The sequence below is a fragment of the Medicago truncatula genome, chromosome 8 (genome assembly GCF_003473485.1).
Source record: "Medicago truncatula cultivar Jemalong A17 chromosome 8, MtrunA17r5.0-ANR, whole genome shotgun sequence".
In the NCBI taxonomy this organism is placed as follows: Eukaryota; Viridiplantae; Streptophyta; class Magnoliopsida; order Fabales; family Fabaceae; genus Medicago; species Medicago truncatula.
This window is the reverse complement of record NC_053049.1, coordinates 40,448,841-40,470,837: the sequence shown is the minus strand read 5'-3', so window position 1 is coordinate 40,470,837 and position 21,997 is coordinate 40,448,841. Positions and strand designations below refer to the sequence as shown.

The window sequence follows — 21,997 nt, the reverse complement described above, 5'->3', positions numbered from 1 at the left end:
TCGATTGAAAACAAAAATGATGATATAATATGGAGATTTTGAACATTGGTCTTTATAGTATCGATTGTTAAAATATGCCATTAATTTTAACTATTGATAACATGTGGGTCAGTGGTTAAGATCTCCATGTTATTTCTTTTTGAAAAAAAATTAATTGAGAGGATCCATTCTGAATCGGTAGGTTAGGCATGTTACAAGAGCGCTACATTCAAATCCATGAACACCCTTGTTTGTGAAGCTCGACCCTATAATATTTGAGAATTTACTTTTGCACCATACCAACCCCTCATATGCCTCGTGAAATTCCAAAAATATCCTCGTTTAGATTATATAATATGAACCACTTTTGTTGAATATCAAATTACATAATTTGATTTATGTCAAAATGCTCATGGTATGAATGGTCAATAGTGACCATGATATCGTAACTCACTCCTAGATGATAAGTAAGAAAGCAAAGAGAATAAAAAATGAAGAGAGAATTTACGATGAAAATAGAGAAGAATGTAAGACTACTTATAGTTAAAGAACCATCTTAGACTGTAACTATATATCATAAACATTTAAAATGACAAATGCATAAAACATGACACATACCATCCAAACATTGCGTCTAACGTCATCGTCCATGTTATGGGTTGGTTCAGATTATATAATTCGAGCACTTACCCATATTGGTTCGACTTGTATAATCTAAAACCTTCCAAAATTGCATTAAAACTTGAGCTTCATAGGGTTTGATATGACTTTGAATACATATTCGAACTGTGCATAAAACACAGCAAATTGAAGAAAAAAAAGCATTAATTCAAACTATAGAACGACAACATCCATTAAACAACATAATTCAACAACCTTAAGAACATAATAAAACACATCCATTACCGTGGACCAAAAAAATTTGAATTCTTCGTACGGTCTATCGTCCATACATGTCTTGATTTCTTTGTAGGTTTTGTGCCGAATCAAACTTTCCTTAATATTATGAAAAGATCTGACAAAGGAAGTGTCTTACTTGATTGGTCATTTCAAATTGTGCTGACCAAATATAAAGAACATGGTCCTCACATTGTCGTTGTTCCAAAGATTCGTCTGCGTGAATCGGATGCTTCCATATGAGTTGATCGACAAACGATGATCCTCAACACTATCTGCCCAACTTGTGTCTTTGAGGTTGAGTCATCCGTCTATCTAATCCAGCTAATCATTCATGTCATATAATATAGACCTTAATCATGTTAGGTTTATTCCGTCGTAGTAAACTGCATTCTTGATGGTTATAGTAAATAAAATGTTAATGATTTTGTGGTGATGTTTGCAAATGAACAAAACACATGTGTTTTTTTATTTTTATTTATGGTGTTCGAGGTTGGAACAAAAAAAAATTAAATCTAATTAATTCGGATTATAAAATTTAAAAAACAACAAATACGTTTTAGAATATAAAATCTGAACGAGGTAAAATAGTCAATTAAGAGCAGAAAATATATTTTCATTGTAATTTTCTAAATTTGTTTAAAAAAACAAAAAAGGAAAGAGAGAGAAGCTACTACATGTGAGTGGAGGGAGGATCAAATCCCAATAATGAAAACTTTCCCGCCACACATTTTCGTGCGCGCGTCTCTCTCCTCTACTCTATTATAGAAAGCGAAGAGTCGCGTATCATGAATCATGAAGTAGAAGATTAACACTGTACAGTGAGAGTGTGTCTGTTGAAAACTACGAAGAAGAAGAAGTGAAATGGGAATCCATGGTCTGTTACCGCTACTCAAATCAATTATGATTCCAATTCACATCAAAGACTTTCACGGCTGTTCTGTCGCCATCGACACTTATTCCTGGCTTCACAAAGGTGCCCTTTCTTGCAGCACCGACCTCTGTAAAGGCATACCCACTACTAGGTTCCCTCTTTTCCTCACTTCCTCTCTTTCATTTTTCTTCAATTGGCTTGTTTTTTTAGTGTACCCTTTATGATTATTTTGTTGGGTTTTTCTCTAATTGATTATTTGACTCTAAATCAATGGTAAAAATTTGATTTTTAATAATGGGTTCAATTGGGTCAGAAAAGGGGTTAACTATGTATATTGTGTTACAGGCACATTGAGTATTGTATGCATAGAGTGAATTTGCTGAGACATTATGGTGTTAAGCCTATTCTTGTATTTGATGGAGGGCTTTTACCAATGAAGGGTGATCAAGAGAACAAGCGTGCCCGGTATTTATTAGCTGGTTTTTCAACTTTATAATCTCATCATCGTTATAGTTGTTGTATTTTTGCTCATGAAACAAGTATTTTCTATGGTATGTGTGTAGGTCTAGAAAAGAAAATTTGGAACGTGCGGTTGAACATGAAGCAAATGGAAATTCTACTGCTGCCTATGAGTGCTATCAGAAAGCTGTTGATATTTCACCTCAGATTGCACGAGAACTTATTCAGGTAGAATGTAATTTGATTTATCAGAGTTGGTCTGATTGTTGTCAAGGAGATGATCATAATAATAGAGTAATAGACTGTTATAAAATTCACACATATTTGTAATTTTGTATATTTGTATTTCATTTGAATATGTTATATAAATGTAATTATGCTTTCTCCTAAATGTTGAAACCTTGTTTTTTCGGAAGGTACTGAAGCAAGAGAATGTGCAGTATGTTGTTGCCCCATATGAGGCAGATGCCCAGATGACATTTTTGGCAATTAGCAAACAGGTTGATGCAGTTATAACCGAAGACTCTGATCTTATACCATTTGGTTGTCCAAGGGTGAGTTTTGACTAAGCTTAATTAACATACAAATGTCTTGTATCATCTGCATTGTAGTTTACATTACTTCTTAATTTGATAGACTCGCTGACTTTTGACTGATTTGTTTTTTTCCATTCAAATTTAGATTATCTTTAAAATGGACAAGTTTGGTCAAGGTGTTCAGTTTCAGTATTCCATGCTACAAAAGAATAAGGAGCTTAATTTTGAAGGGTTCAACAAACAAATGCTTCTTGAAATGTGTATTTTGAGTGGCTGCGACTATCTTCAGTCCTTGCCAGGCATGGGTCTCAAAAAGGCTCATGCAAGCATTAAAAGATTTAAAAGCTATGACAAGGTAAGAATGGAGGATACAGTTGACATGCATGATTATTCAAGACCAAAAAAACGTGTACATATCTGTACATATAAACACACACACAAACATCTTTTAGGTACTTTGTATATATGAAATTTGATGTAATTCTGATGCCAATTGTAATGTACAGGTTCTTAAGCACTTGAAATACAACGGTGTTTCTGTACCTCCCTTTTACGAAGAGTCGTTCAGGAAGGCTATTCTTACTTTCCAATATCAACGAGTTTATGATCCAGTTAGTGAAAATATTGTCCATTTGGCTAATATACCTGAGGATATTGGTGACGAGTTAGACTTTTTAGGCCCATATCCTTTAAAGATTTTGTTACCATTTTTTATTGAAATATTTGATATAAATTTGTTAATCATCTGAGATCTTATTCAAAATAATACCTTAACCCGATACACACCATTGCCAAAAGATATAGGACAAGGAATAGCAGAAGGAGATCTTGATCCAATTACCAAAATGCCATTTGAGGTATACCATCAAATTGTTACTTATCTTGATGGATATTTGCTTGTGTCGTGTGTTTAATTGAATCAATATATAAATTTCTTTATTTTTGCTCAAAATAACTTGACTTGTTTTATTTGTTCAGTTTTGGATTATGATGGTCAATTCAAATGACTTTGAAAGAAAATGGATTTTGATGATGGTATAAATGTGATTGACAACAATTTAAAAGAAAAATCTATAACTGCTGAACTCCCTTTTTGCATGGGTGTAAATGAGTGTGTGAATTTTGCATATAACTTGGATGATGTTTTCATTCGTATAATGTCCTATACAAGGTTTTCTTGGGAATTTGAATACATGCTTTTAGTGAGACAACAGTTTAAATAGATAACTCTTCCTCCAACCTGCCAAGCTTTGTCTAAACCCCTTTCCCCCAAAATTTTCAAAATCCTCCTATGTCGCCCTCACACCCTTTATAACCACCTCACCTCATTTCATACTCCGCCCCTTCTAACCATTCCCTCTGTCATACACATAATACCACACTTTATCACAAGTTAAGCAATAAACACAGATGTATGTTCTTCAATTTTTTACAGCCTACTTGTTTAAAGGTATTCTTTATTGATGTCTATTTCTTTTGAAATGGCAGGGAGACAAATTTGCTGCCAGATTGGAAATTGCAGGAACTAGTCAATTCAAAACACTTAATTCTGAAAGGGTGAAGAAAAGGATTGATCTGCCTGTGCAGAAGAATCTCTTGACCAAGTATTTTTGTATCCTCTGAAGCATTATACTCTTATTGAATTTAATCAGTTTAGCATGTTTAAAAGGGAGGAATGTGGGGTTGAATTCCATGGTTCACAGGAATACTTCCTGACGCTGTTGATGCATTAGCTACCATTTTCTAAAAATTTAGATTCTAGATTGTATAGCATCCAAGTAGGTCAAGAAAAGGCAATAACTTATTCAAGATAAAACAATGTATGAAGGCACAGGCACTGAATCTTGAAAGTTTCTTCATATAACATACTGCTGCTTTTAGGAAGCTTCCTTTTTCTATTCCTTAAAGTAAATTTTCCTTTTCTATTCATTAAAGTAATTTTTCCTTAGCCACGAAAGGTTTTGCATCCCTTGAAGCAAAAAGGGAATTCAAAGCGCCTCGGACGTCACCTACCACTGCTAATCAAAGTACACTGATTTCCTCTTCTGTCAATTCCCTAGAACATCAGACATTAGAAGCTGCTGCTAGAGAAACAGTGAACTCTGGTGCATCCACTGTTGACACTGAGAATTGTGACAGCAGCCTTCCTCCTAATAGCTATGTAAGTTGCCCGAACTAGAGAACTTTAATAGTGAAAACGCTGTTCATTGTTGCGAGTTAAACTCTTAGTTATTTTCTAACATACTATTTCCTTCATTCATTAGATTGAAAACAGTTTTCCCACCAAAACTTTGGAGCTTATGGAATCACCGAATCATGGTATGAATATAAGCCAGTTAGTTGCTTTGGGTGGAAAACTATATACTCCATTATTCCTTTGCATGTGTTAGCTGATATTCATTTCTTTGTCTATGTGAATTGAGTATCTATGGCAGGAGAGAAGAAAGGAAGTCCTGATCATACAATATTGAGACAGCCGAGGCAGCCAATTCATAAACCTTGTTTGGGGTTGCATAAGGAGCATGAGCTCACAAATGTCGAAGACAAAGCCGAAGAGAAAACCAAGGAGACAAAAAGAAAGGTAATTGTAAGGAGTCGTTATTTTCAGCAGAAACAAGTAGAAAAGAATGCTTGTGACGTGAAACAAGAGCAGCTGTCCTCTTGCATCGTCATTGATGAGAGAAAAAATGGCATATCAGGCGGTGATTTATGTAACAAGCATTTGAAGAATGATGACCTGAAAAAGAAGGTCTACCCTAATGACACTATTCAAAGTGTAAGATTTTTTATTGCTTTGAACCTTTGTTTTTTTTAACACTTCCTCCTATTATATTCAAGTAGTGATAGTTTGAATTTCTGCAGGAAAATTTGCAGGCCAGGAAAATGAATCCTACTTCATCTACTCATGATAATGGTATATATTTATTAGAAGAGAAACTTTGCAGGCAATATTAGTAGGTTTCACCCTAAGTGAAACTTATTTGTTAGCTTAGATCATATGGTTTTTCACCTTCAAATAAATAGCCAATATTGATTATCTTGCTATTCCTTCCAGCTATTATGATATTTGCCTTTGTTGTCATTTTATTTGTTGTTCTATATGGTGGCTGCTATTGTTGTTATTATTGCATCATCATCTTTTATGACAGTGATTTTACAACTTCAACAAAAGCTTTTCTTGTATATTGATTGACTACTTCAATTTTAAATTTCACTTTCAGATTCTTCTTTAATGGCAATTGGACTTTTACTGATAATGCAAAGTCACATTGTATACTGCATTACTTGTATGTTTTGCGGTTGAGGAAACACACAAGGGCTGTTTTTAATTGCAAGAAAATGAAGTTACTTTAATATGAACATTACTATTATTGGACAGTTATTTTGTATATTATAAACCTTTTGGCATATTAAACGATAACTTTTCCTGCATGTAGCAAACCACAATGTTAGGTACTTTTATGCATGATATGGCAATGTTTTAAACAAACCAGATGACTAAATGCTATAGTGGAGGGAGGAATGAGTCAAATATTTAAATAGATAAATATAGTTATAATCATGAAAGGAAGCATCTCTGAATTCTGATATTTCTTAAATTTAGGTTGCTCTGATCACAATGTTGGCGGGCCATTCAAAGAGAATAGTGCTCAAGAAGAAAAATTTGGAACCAACATTTCCCATTTAGGCCATTATTCACAAATATCTGAGAAGTCTTTGGAAAGATTTGCCTCTGTAATATCGGCTTATAAATATACCTCTGGCTCTCGTGTCAGCGGTCTTCGTGCTCCTCTGAAAGATGTTCGCAACACTCATAATAAGAGGTAATGTATTTCTGCCGGGATGCTGGATTGGTTGTACCTTGGAGTTCATATTAATATAATGATTTGTGACCGTATAAATACATGCTTATCATAGGCCTGCAGCTGTGGACTTGAGCCAATATGCATACGTGCCAAAACCAACAAAGACTAGAAGAGTAGCTCCTGATGTTCGCAACACTCGCAATATTAGGTAATGTATTTCTGACATAATCCTGATATTCATTTTCCATTGGAGTTTCATAACAAATAGCATGATTTGTGACCATCTATATACCTGTTTATCACAGGCCAAAAGCTGTGGACTTGAACCAATTTGCATATGTACCAAAACAAAGACTAGATGAATAGCTCATGGGAATTACTTCAAGTTGTTTAAGAAGAAATTTCCAGTTTTGATTCAGGTTAACGTCATCCCTCGGATGCCATTCTGCCCTAGCCAGGACCTGTACTGAGTTAATTCTTATTTGGCAGCTGTAAATTGTATTCTTAATCCAACCACTAATTTACTTGGGATTTGGGAATTAGTTGTCTTAATGTGATCTTCATGTAATACCGCAAGGCAAACTTGGTTGAATTTCATTATTAAACAGTGGAAGCTTCGGTATTAGTTGTATATCATGTTGTATGTCACCATGCTTGGCATTTTTCACAATTGATGCTAATTGAAAAATAGAAACATTAATTTTCTATCACTGGTTCATTTTTGGTGTTCAGATAGTTTTTTGTCATTTACAAATTATGCAACATGGTATTTACCTTCAGATTCATTAGTACCTTTCCTCCTTTTGATAGGGAGGAAGGTTGAGATAGCAGGTTAAATGTCATTGATGATCATGTGTTTTAAATCAATCAAGAAGCTAAAACTCATTGATGTGGCTTTGCAATTCATAAACTGTGTGGAAATAGCTTGCATGCAGAACTTGTTTTTTGTGTATACATGGCACATGTGATTTTAAAAGCGCCAAATAGGGATTCATTCCATTCACGGATACATTTAAATGAATGTCGATCGATGGAGTATTAATGGTTTGGGGTTTCTCTTTTAACAGCTAGTTTTAGAGAGGTTTCTCCAAATGCTTGCTTATCACCATCACTAGATCTTGCAACTGTCAAGACACTGCATTATGGAACCAATATTAGTCAGGTTAAGCCTACCAATGGGATAACTAGTGCATTTCGGAACTAAATGATACATCAGCAGGTACCAGTGTGCTAAGGGATTAAAGGAGTTGACGGGTTAAAAGACTAGGGTTCGAATCATGGCAAAGGAGAAAAATACCAACACAACAACTAATATACTAACATCTGTCATTAAAAAAAAGAAGGTACCAGTGTGCCCTTTTATCAGTATTCAATAAACCAATCATTGAGAAAAACTAAAACAAGTCAATTAGACAACATAAGACCTTCCAAAATCTTTTGACCTTCACATATATTGAAGGAGGGTGTATCGGTCAAGTTGATGGAGATGAAGAACGATCCGCCAGGTCACTTAAGAGATTGACAATATCTTGTGAGGTTTTAAGAAGGTAGCGGGCACTTGATCTCTTTCGTGCAACAGAACAGGAGAAGTAATTGTCACCTTTAAGATCAAGAACAGAAGAACCTTCATGTAGTGATGTTCTATCACGACCTGTTGGTCTCCAAGGATCACCACTTGCAGGGTCGACCTCTCTCCTATCTATATTTGACAGTGAACGTTGCTTCTTGTACTGGGATGCTTTTGGACCATTTTTGCCGGATGAAAATCTTGGCAGAGATGATGGTCTGCAAGAATTTGATCGCATAGCTTTTGCCATTGGAGATACTTCAGAGGGGAGCTCTGGCTCAAAAAATTTATAGACATCTTCATCCTGAAACAGTTTGCCATAATAATTATAAAAGGCTATGCAAAGGCTTAGCTATCACATGTCATTTTGTTCTGATTTTGATCAAGCTAATATTACTATTAAAGAATGACACTTTAATGTTTACAGCCAATATTTAACAGATATAGTAGTAGGTGTTGTGTGATTAGGAGGTAACAAGTTCAAGTTATGGAATTAAACCCTTGCAAATACAAGGTAAAACTGCCTATAATAGACCCTTATAGCACTAGATTGCCCCCCCCCCCCCCCCCCCCCCTTTTTTTTGGTAGATTGCCCCTTTATTAATGAGTTTTCTGACAACACAAAGCCACAAAGAATATAAAATCAAATCAAACAAATCAAAACCTTTGCTAGAAAGTGGCCAATGCATAGGACGTAATCAATTGGTTCCTTCATGCCTTTGCTATGAACTATCTCTCCCAGGATACGATCAATAGCTGCTCCCTACATCAAAATACATAGTAGGAAAGCCAAAAAACGAGTGTTAGGTCTTATAGTATATAGAAGAAAATTTTCCGAATAAAAAAGCCTAATAGAAATGTGTACTAGCCAACTGGAATTTTGTATACCTTTGACACACCAACTGCACGGACCTCGACAGATCGACCACCTTGGACAACATCAAGAGATGCATTTGATATTGGGCCTGTCCAAAGATGCTGAAGAAGGTCTCTTGCTTGAAGCCTTCCAAACTCAACATCTAATATTTATTTAGTCAAAATAAGTTGGCAACTAACCATAAAAAAGACTCAACTTTTGGTGACATGTATTAGCACAAAGATCTTACTAGAAGAAAATGAGTAAGTTTTAAAGGAAAGGGAAGATTGTCTCAGAATATACAGTCACATACCTGCATACTTATAATTCCATATTACTGAAGTCTCGCGTAGCTCAAAATTAGACCGCGGGGTTCTTTCAGTAAAATACTCAAAAACATGCTGAAGTTTCATAGAAATATGAACAGTTCAGACTTGAAATCCAAGAAGTTTAATACGAGAAACAGTTGTGTTCATGTAGCCAAACTACCTTTACGCTATCAACCCAATCCATGTTTAAATTTTCAGGCATGGTTGTCATCCATTCACTTGAAGTAAGTCGCAAAAACATCCCATTTTCTGCTGCCAACCACATATTGTATTCACCAAAGTTCTGCATGAAATAGTTGTTATTTATTACAAAAGCAAATGTTGCTGAACATTGAAAAACAAATAAACTTTTCTAAAGAATACTTTGTCTAGGACAGCTCTACCACTCCCACTCAGAACAACCACTGTTGTCTTTGGGTCATCAGATAGCTTCTTTAAAGGTTCCTTCATATCTGGGTGCACTTTTAGTTCTAGTTCTTTAATCTGACCACCCCTTCCAAAAGGATCCACTGGTTCAGTAAGAGTGGCATTGAAACCCTGCAGTCCAAAATAGTGGCAAAATGGTATAATGATAGTGAAAAGGAACTATAACAATACCAAGAGAGTGAAACCAGTCATGACCATTATGAAAATTAAGTCCACTTCAAAAAACATCATCTCTTTTTCTTTGAACAATCATTTTCCCAAGAATAATTTATCACATCATTGTACACAAAATAGGGTGGATAATTTATTACATGACATACCATTGTTAAGTGCTTGGTGATCTATTCTTAGAGCTTACCAGTATGATTAATCGGTTATTGGATTTTGAGTAACAATCAACTGCCACTTTATTGGGAAGTAATGGAGGAACTTGTCTTGTCCTAAGCTGAGCTTCAACAATGGTATCATTCAGTTCACTGTATAAACAGATTATCAGTGTGTTTATAATAGTTATTTCTGTTCTCATAGACAGAATATCCATCATTACATTGACACTATGTGCTCAACTATATCGTTAACTAACTACTCATCTCAAATTGAAATATTGAAAAAAATAAAAGAAAGAAACTGATAAAACTTTTGTTCTATCTATTTTTACATTTGACATATCTAATGATATTTCGTATGCATCTCATAAAACAATTTTTCTCGGCTTCCACTGTAATGTCATGTTACTATAGCAGGTCACACTCCTTGTCAAAACAATGTACTTAAAAAACAGTGTAATTGAAAGTCGGTTAACAGCAGTCTAAAAGTCATTTAAAACTGTTTCACCTCACTGTGGGTTTACAAGGGAAAAAAGGCAAGGAACAAAACTTATTCAAAAAAAACAAAAGGCAAGCATAGTTGGAGGATTAAAACCTAACAAAAGTTGCAGCCCATTCTTGTGACGTGTGAGTTGTCACATGCTTGAAATTAAACTGATGCCGTTTTTCCCTTTCATCAGCTGGCATGTCCAAAGCATAACCAATAGAAGCAGCAACCTCTGTGATATTCCATGGATTTACCAAGATAGCACCAGCACCAAGAGACTGCGCTGCACCTGCAAACTGATGACATTTAAATAGTTCAATATTTTTGAATCTCAACCACCAAGTAATTTTTATAATAATATAATTGGAGATATCAAAATTTAGTTATCTTTTTTAAAACAATATTATTAGGCAGACATGAATCGATAACAGATTTTTTCGACAATCTGATCCTGTTAAAAACATACATAAAAGAAGCCAATTACCTCACTTAAAATGAGAACCCCCTTCTTGGAAGCTTGACACGCAACAAATTCATAGCTGACAAGATTCATTCCATCCCTTAATGATGTTACAAGTGCTACATCTAAACAAGTGGAAAGTTTGGAAAGATTATGAAATTTTCAAATAAAACATAAAAGAATGTCCTACAGTTTACAGATATGGCCTTTAATCAATCATCAGATCAATATCACACCGCTAGGATATAAAAATATTATTATTAACTAGAAGGACAACATGAACTATATCTTATATAATACATTAGAAAAATTAGTACCAGTAACAGCATAGAGTGCACATAATGCATGAAAGTCAAGTGATCGGTCCTGCAACCATAGAAAAAGATGGTTCAGAAATCATCACATTATCAGCTAAGTAACAGTATCAAAGGTTTTCAGCATTATCTGAAATAAATTTATGATTTCACTGCATTTGTCACATATTCCGAGAAGGTCAATAATATGACAAGTTCTGTGTTTTCAATGAGATTCCAAATTAGAGAAAATTTAATCCTAACTCATGAATCATTATACTTGCACAGGATTGTCAAGTATCAAGCGAGAAATCTATGCCTAAATGTTTACAACACTAACCAGATGGTGTATTGGGACAGCAGTAAGTGTTCCGAATCTTCCATTGATGCGTCCTACAATTTCATGCACCTGGCTCGTAAGCTTTTGATCTGTCAAACATTAAGCGAAAAATATCAGAACTAACATGGAAAAAATAGTGACTCAGCCATGATAGCAATGCCAATAAATAAAATAGGATACAATAGTCTAAATCAAGAGCAGTGCGCGTCAAACGCTCATTCACTCGTTAAAGAACACACGCTTTATCATTAGTGCCACGGCAGCTTACTTTTAAAACTCTATACCGGATAACCAGCTCTGATAGAGAATGGTGAAGAATAATATGGAAGACTCTAGAATACTAGGGAATAATGTGGAAGTCTCTAGAAGACTAAAGAATAATATAGAAGTCTCTAGAATACTAGGGAATAATAAGGAAGCTACTAGACACTACTAAATAAGCACTAGGGAAGTCTTAACTTTTCTAGATCCTTCTAGGCTTATGTACTAGAGTATCCATATCTCTGGACTTTTCTTTGTTTCCAGATATTTCTAGTTTGTAATGGAGAGCCTTCCTAGAGTAGTATAAATAAGGCTCACCACCTGGGTGTTTTGGCATACTCAAGATAATCAAGCATTGAATGATTCAAGTAATATAACTTTTCCTTTGAGAATATTAGAGTGTTTCTCTATTTTCTCTACCTTTCCTTTTGTCCCTGAGCCAGATTTGGCATCAGAGCTGGTTACGATACCTCGGAGTTGAGTTTGTGCGAAAAAATCAACGGAAAGTGAGTTTTCAAGAGAGCAAGGAGTTGCCTTTGTTAAACTTCACTTTGCGGCCATTTTGTTTAGGAAGTGAAGAAAACCCTTGGTTAACAATCTTCACCACCCACAAAACCACCACTCATCACCACAATCATCACCAAATAGTTTGTTGAACTAATATCGTCAAAATGCCACCTTGAAGACATAATGCAAGAGGTTTGCAAGAGATGGAGATGGAAGAAATGAGGCGACAAATTCAGGAACTACAAGAGACCGTCAATGCCCAACAGGCCATATTGGAAGCAGAACGAAGAAGAGTTGATGATGATGGCTCCAGTGACTCTTCATCTTCTAGAAGCAGTCGCTCACACCGACGTAAAACTCTGATGAATGATATCAAGGTCGACATTCCAGATTTCGAAGGAGAACTGCAACCAGATGAGTTTGTTGATTGGCTCCAGGCTATTGAACGTGTATTTGAGTACAAGGAAATACCAGAGGAGCACAAGGTAAAGATTGTTGCAGTAAAGCTAAAGAAACATGCTTTAATTTGGTGGGAAAATCTTAAAAGGAGACGTAAGTGTGAAGGAAAAAGCAAGATCAAGACGTGGGACAAAATGTGTCGGAAACTAACCCGTAAGTATTCACCTCCTCATTATTATCAAGCCAATTTTAATCAAAAACAATTGCCTACAAAATCTTCCTTCCGACCTATTTCCCCCACCGAAAATCATATCGATTCTCAAAAACCACTAACCCACCAGCATATTTCCTCATTCAAACCCCAACATAATACATTCATAGAGAGAAATACCAAGATACCTAAATGTTTCAAGTGTCAAGGGTATGGACACATAACCTTAGATTGTGTGAATCGTAAAGTATTCACCATCGTCAATGAGGAGATAAACAATATTTTTGAAGAAGAAAGAGAAGACCTCTGTGAATCATTTGAAGAAGAGACAATGGAAGAACCAATATATGATGAAGAATATGTTGGTGTTGACTTTTGTGAAGAGTGTGAAGAAGAGGGAAAAGGAGATCCAATATATGATGAATATGGTCCCGGTAACATTCATGAAGCCTTTGAAAAAGAGGAGCATGATGAACCAATATATGACAAAAAATATATTCCTGCTGAATATGGTGAATCTTTGGAGGTTGAAAGAAGCTTGCAAACAACAATAACAAAAGACATGGTTTGTAATGTCATCATCGATAACAAAATCTGTGAGAATGTTGAATCCAATTATATGGTGGAAAAATTGAAGATGCCGACAAAGGAGCACCCACATCCATACAAGTTGCAATGGCTCAACAAGGATAATGAGGTAAAATTATCTCAACACTCAGCTGTTTCATTTTCCATTGACAACAATTATAACGAAAATGTATGGTGTGATGTTATTCCAATGGATACTTGCCACATTCATCTTGGGAGGCCTTGGCAATATGATCGTCATGCATTATTCGATGGTTATGCCAACACCTGCACTTTCGTGACGGATGCGATTAAAATCAAGTTTGCACCTCTGCCACTCAATGAAGGAAAAGAGGAATTCAAACCACTTGGATTTTTAGCCGACATGGAACCATTCAAGGATAAAACAAAGTTATGTCTGCTTCGTCCAGTTCCTAAGCCACCTTGGGAAGATGTTACTATTGATTTTTCCCTTGGATTACTTTGAACTCAACAACTGAAGGATTCTAAAATGGTAGTCGGGGACAAGTTTTCAAGAATGGCTCATTTCATCCTATGTTAGGAGGTTAGAAATGTTGTCTTGAGGAAGAAGAAGAAAAGCTTGACTCGAGGACGAGTCTCTTCCAACCCGGGGAGAATGATAGAGAATGGTGAAGAATAATATGGAAGACTCTAGAATACTAAGGAATAATGTGGAAGTCTCTAGAAGACTAAAGAATAATATAGAAGTCTCTAGAATACTAGGGAATAATAAGGAAGCTACTAGACACTACTAAATAAGCACTAGGGAAGTCTTAACTTTTCTAGATCCTTCTAGGCTTATGTACTAGAGTATCCATATCTCTGAACTTTTCTTTGTTTTCAGATATTTCTACTTTGTAATGGAGAGCCTTCCTAGAGTAGTATAAATAAGGCTCACCACCTAAGTGTTTTGGCATACTCAAAATAATCAAGCATTGAATGATTCAAGTAATATAACTTTTCCTTTGAGAATATTAGAGTGTTTCTCTATTTTCTCTACCTTTCCTTTGTCCTTGAGCCAAGCTCTCCCAGTTTAGAAATTTTAACAATTAATTTTTCTCTTTCTAAGACTGAAAAATCCAAACGCACACTTTTTCTCCACCTCTTCCCTTAGTACCGCGTGTAATGGAAATATAACTCCATTGACAAATCAGCCCTTTATAGGATCCAGTAATTCGTAATTAAAGCTTGCATCAGTTTTTTTTTTTGACAGTAAAGCTTCCATCACTTTCAAAACAAATTCCCTGCTTTTAATAATTTTTGCAATACGAGACCAATCTAAATGTTGAGCGTGTTTTAATAATATAACCCATTTCTCTCTCATAAAGACACTGCTTCAGTGCTTCTGCTGTAACTATTGTTTCGGTTTTTCTTGTTTCTCCAAAAAAAGAAGAAATAATATCTGTTTTACAATGCCGACACGGTGGAGTAGAAACAAAAACAATGGTGATAATAAGAACCAGGATGGTTGCGTCGGGATTGGCGGTGTGGGTGGAGGCGAGGGTGCCGGTGGCTAGTTACAACTTACAAAGGTTTTTGCTTGGTGAGAGAGAAGGACGTGAAGAAACACGTTGTTAGTTGCAGAGCCGGTTGCCTGGTATAGGTTTAATGAAATGGGGGACGTGGCACTGAATAGAGGGTGTGTTCTTTGGCGTGTGACTGAGAGTTTGACACTAGAAATACTCCTAAATCAATAGAAAAAACATGCTTCAAGAGATAATAACATGCCTAAAGAAGTAACATACATTCAGGAACATCTGTCCTAGTAGGTACAGCAATTTGCAGCAAGACAACTTTATCACGCCAATGAGAATTCTCCTCAAGGAACTTCTCGAATGCCAAGATTTTCTGGGGAATTCCTTTTATCATATCAAGACGATCAACACCCATTATTACCTGTCCATTTGATTATAAGAACGAAGTGATTCAAATTCAAATGATGCACATTCATTAGAAACATGCAGACAGAAGTAAGAAGCCAAGGAATGGTCTCAAGTTTCTCAAACTGTTGAGCTTAGGACTTTGGCATACCTTTCGGCCTGCAAATCTTTCCTTCAAATCTTTCATGTGAGTCTGGACTTCAGGAAGCGCAAGGGCTCGAATAAATCTTTCAGAGTCAATTCCAATAGGAAACTGAAGTTTCACACTCCCAAAAATAAAACATTGACATCATGAGAGGGAAATCAGAGAATTCATATTCATTGATGAAAGTATTTAATGCAGCTAACTCCACTGTTAAGAGTACTGAATTAGAAAAGATAGAGAATATGCGCAGATATACCGCAGCCACACGAGTTAGCTTCCCTTGATCTTCTACTCCTTCAGGCGTACCTTCTATCCCAAGAATTCGAGTACAAGCACTTACAAAATGCCGTGCATAATCGTAAGTATGGAATCTGGGAAGCAGGTAAATGAATGTATCAAAACCATAACATCAGACAAAATATTTCAGTTCCTAAAAATAATTTCATCAGACTAACCACTTGATACTTTTGAAGTTCACTCAGAAAGCAATAATAGTAAATTTCACCAGACTAATGTATGTATCAAAACCATAACACCTTACTTTGTTGAACAGAATTTACTTGTTCTAAGTGTATGTTTTTGATGCCTATTTACCAAAGTAATGTATCAAGTAGATGTAATTCTATACTTAACATCAAATATGAAACTTGTTCAATAGCTGATTATACAAATAGCATAGAAAACATATTTCTTTCATATAAATTAGCACTTACCCGACAAGGTCAGCGGCAAGTACAGATCTCAACAGCTCTGATCTTGATGGCAGAGTCCTATGTATTTCTGAAGAAGGAAAAGGTGTATGGAGAAACCATCCAACTTTCATTTTGTCATTGTATTCTTTTAAACATCTTGGAAGAAACATTAGGTGATAATCATGGCACCAGACAACATCTCCATCCTCATAATGCTGATTCACTACATCAGCAAACATTTGGTTCGCCTTCTTATACGCATCGAATTGAGTTTGGAAACTCCGCGTTGTAGCAAGCCTGTCCTCTTGTGGAAGTCCAAGATAATGAAATAGTGGCCACAAGATGTTGTTGCAATAGCCATTATAGTACTCATTAACTACTTCCTCGTCAAGAAACACTGGGATGCATCGCTGCAGTTAACAAATGCATAACTAAATTAAAGCTACAAACTATAAGAATCTTCATGCTTCTGAATTACTAAATTTTCACAAACTTCAACCATGAAATAAACAATATTGAATACCATTTCAGATAAAGCTTTAGTCAAAGCTTTCTGCCCAACTTCATCAGGCACATTCAAACCAGCCCACCCAATCCATCTTGTGTCAAACTCCTTTACACCTTCAACAGAAACAACAAAATTCATACAACACTTCACTCTACAGATAGAAAAATACTATCTATTTCTCCAAATAATCAGTATCATTAGAAAGTTCCGAAGATAAATAATTATAATCCTTGTAGGGCATATGAGGTTGGCTTGGTGTCTAGAGTGGGTGAGTTAAGGGGTGGAGTAATGAGAGTGGTCTCGGGTTTGCTTCCCACCTTCAGCAAATACTAACAAATTAACAATTAACATACTAGCATTGGCTGTTACAAAAAATAATAATTATCATTTTTGTAATCCAGTGTTGTCAACCGCAAATTGCGGAAAATAGCGATTTTTTTCAAATTCTGCTACGCAATAATAGTGTTATAGCATCGATATAACCGCTATTTAACAACACTGTCGTAATCTATAAGATCGCCGACACTGATAATTAGATAATAAATAACATACCTGAATTACATACAATAGACATGATATGGATAAAAAACAAATTAGCCAAAAGAATAAAACCAATTTAATGCAAGGTGACAAACTTTTTTCTTGCCTAAAAGTGCACTGACAAGACCACCAACACTGATCTCAAGGTGATACGATTCCACACCCTCCCTAACAGCAGAGACAGGCAACCTGTTAGCTACCACCAACAAACGTTGTTTGCGAGGCCTATCATCCGCAAACAACGTTTCCGCGACCTCTTCCTCATTGTCATTCTCATTTATGAATGAATCACTGTAAAGTTGCTCTCCCTCTTTGCCACCATCTCTTCCGTCCTCGGCCGATTGAGTATACCGGCTCGATTTCCTTAGTTCTCTTTCTCTCAAAAGCCTTTCCAATCTCGACCTCGGTGTTAAAGGAAGACTGTGATTGTTCCCCTGCATACGCCTGACCTGAAATTTTCCATTATTTGAACTTATTTTACAGTCCAGTACAAAATAACAGTCGATAATGTTTAATCTATGAAGCACTGACAGAGACACTGACACAGACGTCAGACACAATATTGGTACAAATTTTGAAAAATTGAAGTAATCACACTTGCCGTGTCCGTGCTCCAGAGTGTTCAATCATATTCTCAAAGAAACACATCAATAGTTGCATTGCACCACTCTAAAAATAAGTTTGGTACATTATTTTCATAAGTTTCTGTCACGTTCAAATTCAAATTGCCACTAAAAAAAACAAGAAACTATCAAGAATTCAATGATCCACGTAATATATTGAAAATTCAACAAGAATTTTACGATCATAGTATAAATTGAACGTGACATGAGATTAGGCAAAATTGTAACATTTGTAACACATTAGAGAAATTAGGCTATACTTGATAACAGAATTTGAATCGTGAACAAAGAATTATTGAAATGTAAATTAAATTTGATGAGAAAAACGTACCTTGATGATGATTATCAGAATGCAGATCGTTTGATGAGAAGATTTCAATCTTTCACGTTACGTCAAAGTGTTGTTCGCAATGTGTAGCATGGTTTTGTACAAGAGTGGTAAAACAAGGCAGTGATAATGGTGGAGTAGGGAAAATTATCCATATATGTAAATATTTATGTTAATTAATTAATGAGATCAAAACTCAAAAGTCATGAATTAGTAGTTTAAGTGCTTTTGTAGCTACTTGCTGATTATGGTTGATAACGAACCAAACATATGCTTAATCTTCACTTTTTTGTTTTTTTGATGAGAAATGGAAACTTAATCTTCAATTTTTATCATCATTACTCGTTAGTATTATATTTATATTTGGGTAATATATTTAATATCAGTGCCAATTTAGGCATAAAGTATAAGTGCAATTTAGGCATAAACTCATTTGGAGTTGGAGTGCGCTTCTTGCTTCTTTTGGAATTAATTAGTTTTTAAATTAAATATCGAGTTTTTTTTTTTTTTTTTAAATTGTTTTGATATTTTTTTTGACTCAATTAATATTATTTTGTTGACAAAAGCATATAATATGTAGATTTATATGCTATTAAATCAAGTAATTAGACTTAAATTATGAACTCCACCAAATAACAATTTATTTTAAGTTTGATCGTTGAGCAGAATAATTTTTAGAATAATTTTCTTGATCAATTTTACTGTTTTTTTTTTGTTGAGTAACCTAATAAGGGAAATTCACCTTAACGATGAATAAGTAGGATGTTTGGGTTTAAATCCGACCCCTACAAATATTATGTATTATCCATGATCAAGTGAGTCAAGACGATAAACTTTAGTTATTTTTCAATAAAAACGCAAAAGAAGATTAATATGCTAATATCAAAGGCTTGCCAATTGCCATACCCCGAAATGTGACCGTGGCTGAACTTTTCTTCCTTACAACTGTTAAGATATTTGATTCCTCTCAAATTTAATTAAGATTTAGGTAGTGCGTTACAATAAACTGATTTTTTTTTTTTGGTTACACTTAAACTGAAATTTAAAATGCAGGTTCATCAAATTTTTTTTTTAATTGAGTTTAATAATGAATTATTAAGATTTAATTAAGAAGATTAAGACAGTTCATTAATAATGAATTGAGTTTTTATTTTGAAAGGATTGTATTGTTATTTAACTCCTTGATTTTTTCTTTTATACTAATGAGTTGGAAATTGGAATATGCCCCTCGTAATATAACTTTTGCTTGTTTTTCATTTGTAAAAAGAGAAAGACATGTTTCCCAAAAAAATAAAATAAAATAGACATTATAAATAAATTAATTAATTAAAGGCATGGACCCGATAGCTCAACTGGCAAAATGCCGAAATTGTTAGGCCGGATATCATGACTGGGGTTCGAACCCCGATACCTCCACTTATATGTGTGAATTTATAACAGCTTTGTCATTTCGTCCATCTATAAAAATAAAGTAAAAAAGGCATGGACCCGTTAAGATTTGATTATATTTTTCCTATTTTCTTGGCCTAATAGAAGGGAGTTGATGAATCGTAAAGCATCGAATATAAATCTGCATTAGTTTTCTTAAAAATAAAAAATAGAGCACTTTGGTCAATTCAAAAGTTTGAAGCAGGAAAAAGACAATGCAATTTAAAATTACTAATAATTTCTAATGGATTTGTTTATCGTGCGAAAACTTGCACATTACAATAATAAATTTGTATTTTTTTTTTGACAAATAATAATTTTGTATTAAAACTCCTGTATTTTATATTAAAAATATAATTTTTTTAATAAAATAATTGTTGTTTTCGATCAAAGTTGTTAGTTTTAATTACTTTAACATTTGCAATATTGCATATATTACACAAACCCACTTATAGTAATGGTACTAATTTCTTACTATTTCTTTTGAAAATTTAAACTATTTTTGGCAATAGATAAAAATGTTAAATACATTTTTGATTCCTATAAATATTTAAATTTTTCGTTTTAGTTTTCCTAAATTTTTCGTTGTCTTTTGGTTCTAAAAAAGTTTTACTTCATCACTTTTTGTCTATGCTTTTAAGTCAACTTATATATATCATTCAAAATTTACGATATTTTATATGCAATCATATTTAATATATTATAGAATTCCCTCCTACATTTGACATGACATCGCAATCATATTTATGTTCATCTAGCGGCTTAGGCTCTATATACGTATAGTGAGTGGCTGCAGATCCAGGATTGTAGGAAACTAACTTAGGGATATATGGTGAAGACATCATCAATGAAAATGGAAAAAGTTGTATCTCAATTCTGAAATTTCATTCTCTAAATTCTATCTAGTTCCTCTTTACTTCGGTTGCTCCTACCCAGCTCTTGACGAATGAGCACCACTCTGTTGTGACAAGTTTGTGCCACCATCCATCATCATGTGCTTGGTTTAAGGAAGATTGGATGAAATTAAGATGACAAAGAAAGAGTAAGATTAAAGATTTGATGAAGGGATATTCAAAATTGGGATTCTAGGAATTTATAAAAAAAAACCAAAATGCGTGTTTCTTTGATTTTGGTCACCTTACTTGCCATCCAAAAAAATCTCTAAAACAAATAAAGAATCCCAAACAAATAATCAAATAAAACAGCTAGAGGCCAAATTGAAATTTTTTGAAGTATAATTAGGCCATCAGCCTATCACAATAGCTTGCAACAAATCTCCTATGCGTCGCCAATGCAATGGTTCCATGCAAAACAAACCCATGAGACACTTGATTGCAAGCTATCGTAGTGACCTCTTCCCTCAAAAAGATTGAATATTGCGTGAACCTTTGGTCCACACTTAATCTTAGCCAAATGTAAGAGAAAGGTATGAGTAAGAAGATGTGCCCACTGTTGGTTTTATATCTTACATCTGTACTGCTATTATTCATGTTATTCTCGTTGTGTGCTTGGCCTAGATATGAATTATGTTAACTTGGTACACATCAAAATAATCAGTTATACAGTAAACAACACTTGTGGAAGCAGGTACAAAATAATATTCAAACGAAGCTGTTTAGTGTATAAGGTGAAAACTTAGAAATAAACCTCTCATCAATATATAGGGGGACTTATTTGGATCCATATGAGATTCATATATAATATAATCAATCAGACAAGGTTCCCTCCTGTCTCTCACATACACTTAATTAATTGTTTCATATTTATAAAAGCATTGCTTCATAGAATATTTTATCTCAGCAATCAGCATAAGAATGAGGAAAAGTCACTTAAATCAAGGAAGCTTGGTTTGTGCATAAATAAGAAAATGATTACCAATAATAATGGATGTGAAGAAAAGTCACTTTCTCCCTTTGATACTTTATTGGGGAGTAACGACCTAAGTACTTGTGCTTAGGCTTTTCTTCTTTTCTTTCTAAGTATTTTACTGTTCTCTTAGAAATGGCTTACTCCATATTTCCCCTTGTTGATCTCTTGAATATTTCTTTGCACTGTGCTTGTGTTTATTTCCTTAAGGTGTCAAACCCTTACACAATCAAGTGAGTTGGTGTATATGATTAGGGGTGGGTAAAAAGAATCATGAACATAATCGAATCGAAAATAACCGAACCATTATAATAGATCACGAATCGAGCCGTTAATTTATTAACAGTTCTTGAACCATAACCGAACCATCTTGACTCGAATCGAAC

General features: G+C 34.6%; 2 protein-coding genes across 3 annotated transcripts; one reads left to right on the top strand and one right to left on the bottom strand.

The window, feature by feature from the left end:
* The first annotated feature begins 1,553 nt into the window (after positions 1–1,553).
* On the top strand, positions 1,554–7,256 carry LOC11411391 (exonuclease 1). Of its 2 annotated transcripts, none has more exons than XM_024771901.2 (15): positions 1,554–1,901; positions 2,096–2,215; positions 2,314–2,437; positions 2,626–2,763; positions 2,891–3,100; positions 3,252–3,427; positions 3,530–3,602; positions 4,234–4,357; positions 4,704–4,906; positions 5,010–5,064; positions 5,181–5,521; positions 5,608–5,659; positions 6,350–6,569; positions 6,664–6,759; positions 6,857–7,256. In XM_024771901.2, the coding sequence occupies exons 1-15, from the start codon at positions 1,741–1,743 to the stop codon at positions 6,915–6,917; spliced, it is 2,154 nt and encodes a 717-aa protein (XP_024627669.1). In that variant the 5' UTR covers positions 1,554–1,740; the 3' UTR covers positions 6,918–7,256. The 2 variants fall into 2 exon arrangements, with proteins under 2 accessions (XP_024627669.1, XP_013446674.1); XM_013591220.3 differs by having other exon boundaries at positions 5,169–5,521.
* A 617-nt stretch (positions 7,257–7,873) lies between these two features.
* On the bottom strand, positions 7,874–17,811 carry LOC11406168 (alpha,alpha-trehalose-phosphate synthase [UDP-forming] 1). Its single transcript, XM_024772452.2, has 17 exons — positions 17,473–17,811; positions 16,842–16,939; positions 16,340–16,728; positions 15,883–15,997; positions 15,633–15,734; positions 15,347–15,497; positions 11,636–11,724; positions 11,320–11,368; positions 11,027–11,127; positions 10,651–10,838; positions 10,088–10,205; positions 9,667–9,840; positions 9,464–9,586; positions 9,288–9,375; positions 9,007–9,137; positions 8,783–8,881; positions 7,874–8,422 (listed from the first exon to the last, which is right to left on the bottom strand). Exons 1-17 carry the CDS (start codon positions 17,804–17,806, stop codon positions 8,024–8,026), a joined length of 2,748 nt encoding a protein of 915 aa, XP_024628220.1. The 5' UTR covers positions 17,807–17,811; the 3' UTR covers positions 7,874–8,023.
* Between the last annotated feature and the right edge of the window lie 4,186 nt (positions 17,812–21,997).

Excerpts from the sequence above, each read along its gene's own strand:
- LOC11406168 (XM_024772452.2), bottom strand. The coding sequence starts at position 17,806 with ATGCAGGGGAACAATCACAGTCTTCCTTTAACACCGAGGTCGAGATTG. Across the intron at positions 16,729-16,841 it reads CTAAAGCTTTATCTGAAATG|CGATGCATCCCAGTGTTTCT; the intron begins GTATTCAATATT and ends TGTTAACTGCAG. Across the intron at positions 11,128-11,319 it reads TGCACTCTATGCTGTTACTG|ATGTAGCACTTGTAACATCA; the intron begins GTACTAATTTTT and ends CCACTTGTTTAG.
- LOC11411391 (XM_013591220.3), top strand. The coding sequence starts at position 1,741 with ATGGGAATCCATGGTCTGTTACCGCTACTCAAATCAATTATGATTCCA. Across the intron at positions 2,438-2,625 it reads TTGCACGAGAACTTATTCAG|GTACTGAAGCAAGAGAATGT; the intron begins GTAGAATGTAAT and ends TTTTTTCGGAAG. Across the intron at positions 3,101-3,251 it reads GATTTAAAAGCTATGACAAG|GTTCTTAAGCACTTGAAATA; the intron begins GTAAGAATGGAG and ends TGTAATGTACAG.